Genomic DNA, 3,844 nt, shown 5'->3' with positions numbered 1-3,844 from the left:
CGCAGAGCGCAACCAGGTGCGCCGCGGGCGCGGCCGCGAGGCGGCGCAGCCAGGCGGCACGAGCCAGGTCCAGTTCGCGGAGGGAGCCCTCGGGGTCGGGCGCGCCCAGGCGCAGGCGGCTGAGTGTGGGGGATGATGTAGCGAGGGCGAGAGGGCAACGGGGTGCGGTGGGTAGAAGGGAGGGGGGATGAGGCGGGCAGCAGATTAAGGTGGTCGCTGCCGCCGGCGCCGGGCGCGAACCGACGGCTGGGGGTTGGCGAGACCGCGCAGGCGCGGGGAGGGGGTTTCGTGGGCGCGGGAGGGGGAGGGGTCGAGTGGGGTGCGCGCGGCCGCTCACATGACCGCGGGGCTGGTGCGGGATATGTAGTCAGCCGTGGCCAGAAGGCAGTCTTGTTCCTCCTCCTCCTTCTCAGCCGCGGCGATCGCGTCGGCGGCGCCGGGGCACGGGGCGCCGTCGGGCGCCGCGCTGTCTCGATCGTCGTCGCCGCCCCCCGCGGGCGCGAGCGGCGACGGCGGCGTGCCCGCGTCGTCCAGATCGCTGCTCAGACATGTGGGGAGGTCGGACGAGTCCGTGTCGCAGCCGCTGTCGCCGCTCGCGCTTGGAGAGCAAGGCGCCCCGCCGCGCCGCTCGAGCAGGGTCTCGCCGTGACGCAGCATGGCTGCCCTCACCCACACCCTGCGGCGCAGCGCTGTGCGCTGCTCGAGTAGCTCATCAAGCTCCCTTCGGAGCTTCACAAGGCTCGCTTGGAGGCCGTCTATCTTGCGCCTGGAGTGCGCGCTGCCTCCTGCACACTGGCCGTGTTGACGCGTCATGCCGTCGCCAATACTGATTTGATAATGGTATCCAGGTTCCTCGACACGCTCAAGAGCCGCTGAAGTGGTCAGGCGGACGGGATTCGTTGGCCTTGGCAGGTGTCGTGACGGACGGGTGAACCACGATATCGGGACAAGTTACGTGTATATAAGCGCCGCCAATAATTAGCTGTGGAGCGAGGGCCGCGTTCCCACGCCTCTTTGCCCGGGGTGCCAGAGTTCCGCATCAACTTCTCACATAGCCCACACTTCGGGCACACACCCTGCTGCCTGCAGCCGTGCTCGCTGCGATTCGCCGCCGTCCGGAATCTAGAAACTACTCGGTCTTTCTTATTCACCAGGTGCAGCGTGGCCCTGCGGCCTTTCGAAAGTGCCCCCGAAGTGACTCTGGTGGTGCCAGAATGTCGTTACCTGGTGAATGCGCGCCCAGCGCAGCGCTCACATGCCGGACTCTGGGCTGCATCTGCGCCTAACAGCATCGACGTGCATGACGTGCAAGCGACCAGCCGCTGTCACCCAAGCTGGCCCGGGCTTCGGCTGCGCGTCAACGCTTTCGCAGTGGTGATCCGCAGCGGTACACAAGGCCATGCAGCCTGCGCGTGCGGCGGGTGCGCCCCATCCCATACCGCACCACACGCTGCACACACCCTCCGTCATTGCGTCACTGCGCCGCAGGCCGCGGCAGTTGGCGATCGAGGCACCGACCGTGTAATTGTTACAGGCGAGGTTAGTCAGCAGCGGGCGAATAATGACGCGTGTCGGCCTGAAGGAGGCCGTTGCCTGTCTCAAGTCAAAAGTTGCAAACAAAACATCCCTGGAAATGCGCATGAACCAACAGGGAGAAAATTGATGAACAATGCCCGCAATAGCGTGGGGCACTTGCATGCATACTGGCCGCCAGGTTGACAGCAGAGGCGCGCCATGCAGCAGGCATCATGCCTTGCCTAGGAGTTGGGCGGCAGGGCAAACAGTATGCCAAACAACAAGAATTGCTGCTAGCCGAGGTGCCTGTTCAAATCGAATCCCTGGAAACGTCCAGACACACAATGACCAATGCCGGGCAGACGGACTTTGGGCACGGCCCACGTCTACCAACACTACCACTCAAGCAACGGCGGCGGCTGCGGCGCCGCCGTTGCCGCATCGAAACCCAGACGCAACCAATGATGGCGCGGGCGCGGCCAAACCAGCGCCTTGGACGTGTTCCAGCAAAACCTTTCAGCTTCGCATTGTTTTCAAACGGCACATCAAGTTAGACATGTGCACATACATGGCGCAGCGACCACCTGCGCGGCGCTGGCCTGTTAAGCTCGTGCGCAAAACTAATGCCCAAAGGGAGGACCCGCAAACCCATGCAGCGCCACAGCGAGTCTCACCCTGCCCCACTTGCGTCACTCGGCCAGCAGCAGCCACAGCCCGAGCGCCGCATACAGCACGCCCGCGCCTCCGACGATGGCGTTGGCGCGCGCCCGCCCCGTCATCGCGTCGGCGAGCGCCGGCCGCCAGTACACCCCCAGCCCGCCGTCGAGGCTGCTCACGCTCTCGCCGCCGCCAGCCCCGGCGCCCCTCTTGCGCCACCCCGCCGCGCCATCGCCGCCGCCGCCGCCGCCGCCCTCGCCCTCTTTCGAGGCGAGCTCGTACTCAACCCGCCACGACGGCGCGACCGCGTAGCCGAGCAAGCCGCCAAACACAAACGCCGCCGCCATCGCCGAGTAGTTGGCCGCGTCCACCGCGTCCCTCAACGCCGAGAAGCAGGCCGTGGACAGCCCCGCCAGCGTCACAAACGCCTTCGCCTCGCGCGGCAGCAGGACGGTCGGCTCCCAGATCCCGTCGATCACCTGGATCTTTGTCTCTTGGAGATCCCCGAGACCTCGAAGGTCCCCTCCCGAGGCCGCAGATCTTCCCGCAGACCCCTCGCCCCCAGTCGCTGACGAGGCGGGGCTCGCGCCCGCGGCCCCCCCAGCTGGGGGGTTGAGGAGCGGGGGGTCGCCCGCCAGGTCCGTCAGCATGGCCGTGAGCCGCTTGCGCGCCACGGATGGCGTCATGTCCGCCGTGCGGCCGCCGGTGCCAAAAACGGCGTCCCGCGCCTCCCTGAGCTGCTGCAGCTGCGGTCGGTCCAAGGGGATGAGTGTTTGTGTGTGTGTGTGTGGGGTGGGGGGGGGAGGTTGAGGGGAGGGCCCAAGGCGTGGCATAGCGCCGCACACGGCAGTGGCAGCCAGGCGGCTTTGCGGTGGTTGGACAGCGGCCCGACCCCCGTGCTGCTTCCCGCAGCATCGCCCTGCACGCAAGCAGGGGACGCCCTCATTTCAAGTAGCGAGCTCAACCCCGCCTAGCGACGGCAACCACGAGCAGCTGCGCGCCCACCCAAACGTGCCCCTCCAAGGCGCGCCCACCTGCGCCTCTATCCGCCAATTTTTGATGTGATACGCAAGCAGCGCCGCCACCAGGCTCGCAATGATGGGCGCGGGGCCGCTCGTGATCGGCTGCGCACGGGGCATGCAGGTGGCGGGTACTACTGTTGTAGCGGGCAGAAGCCCACCAGCCGCGGGTCCTTGTGCGCCACCGCAAGGCCATCCCAGGCGAAACGCGGCCCAGGCATCCAAGAACCAGGGGGGCTGGCGTTGCCGTGTGGATTACAACTGGGACAAGGATTAAGATCAAGATTAAGAGGAGGGGGGCTGGCGTTGCCGTGTGGAGGTGCGGTGGCCCCTCCATGCTATCCCTGATGCCACCATACTCATGCCGGCTGAGGGTGGGTTGACAAGGCAACAGCCGCCCGCTGGCGCCAGCCCCACACGCGCCCTCCACACGCGCATGCCTACCTGTGGGCTGAGCGCCGCGTCCGCAAAGCCGCCCGCCACCACGGAGAGGCACAGCAGCGCCCAGTAGACGCCGTTGCCCAGGAGCGCCTCGAGCTCGCTGCCCACCGTGAAGAAGCACAGCAGCGTCACGCCCAGCTGTGTGGCAAGGGGACGACGGCGGGGGTGTGAAACGAGGGGAGGGGTGTGGAACGAGGGGAGGGGTGCGGATG

At 67.0% G+C, this 3,844-nt stretch overlaps 2 protein-coding genes across 2 annotated transcripts in view; both read right to left on the bottom strand.

Moving 5' to 3' along the window:
• Positions 1–337: 337 nt before the first annotated feature.
• On the bottom strand, positions 338–657 carry MNEG_8380 (hypothetical protein; the record flags this gene model as incomplete). Its single annotated transcript, XM_014043149.1, has 1 exon — positions 338–657. A coding segment is annotated over one exon (320 nt), but the record flags the coding sequence as incomplete, so codon positions are not given.
• A 1,547-nt stretch (positions 658–2,204) lies between these two features.
• The window catches only part of MNEG_8379 (hypothetical protein), a gene marked incomplete at both ends in the record, with an annotated part of 3,126 nt that continues 1,486 nt past the window's right edge, over positions 2,205–3,844 (bottom strand). Inside the window, 3 exons of the mRNA XM_014043148.1 lie at positions 2,205–2,918; positions 3,207–3,296; positions 3,636–3,770. Coding sequence (XP_013898602.1) covers positions 2,205–2,918; positions 3,207–3,296; positions 3,636–3,770 — 939 coding nt within the window. The remainder of the gene's footprint in view (positions 2,919–3,206; positions 3,297–3,635; positions 3,771–3,844) is intronic.

This window comes from Monoraphidium neglectum (genome assembly GCF_000611645.1).
Source record: "Monoraphidium neglectum strain SAG 48.87 unplaced genomic scaffold scaffold01585, whole genome shotgun sequence".
Taxonomy (NCBI): Eukaryota; Viridiplantae; Chlorophyta; class Chlorophyceae; order Sphaeropleales; family Selenastraceae; genus Monoraphidium; species Monoraphidium neglectum.
The sequence above is the reverse complement of the archived record's forward strand: the minus strand, read 5'-3'. Positions and strand labels throughout refer to the sequence as shown.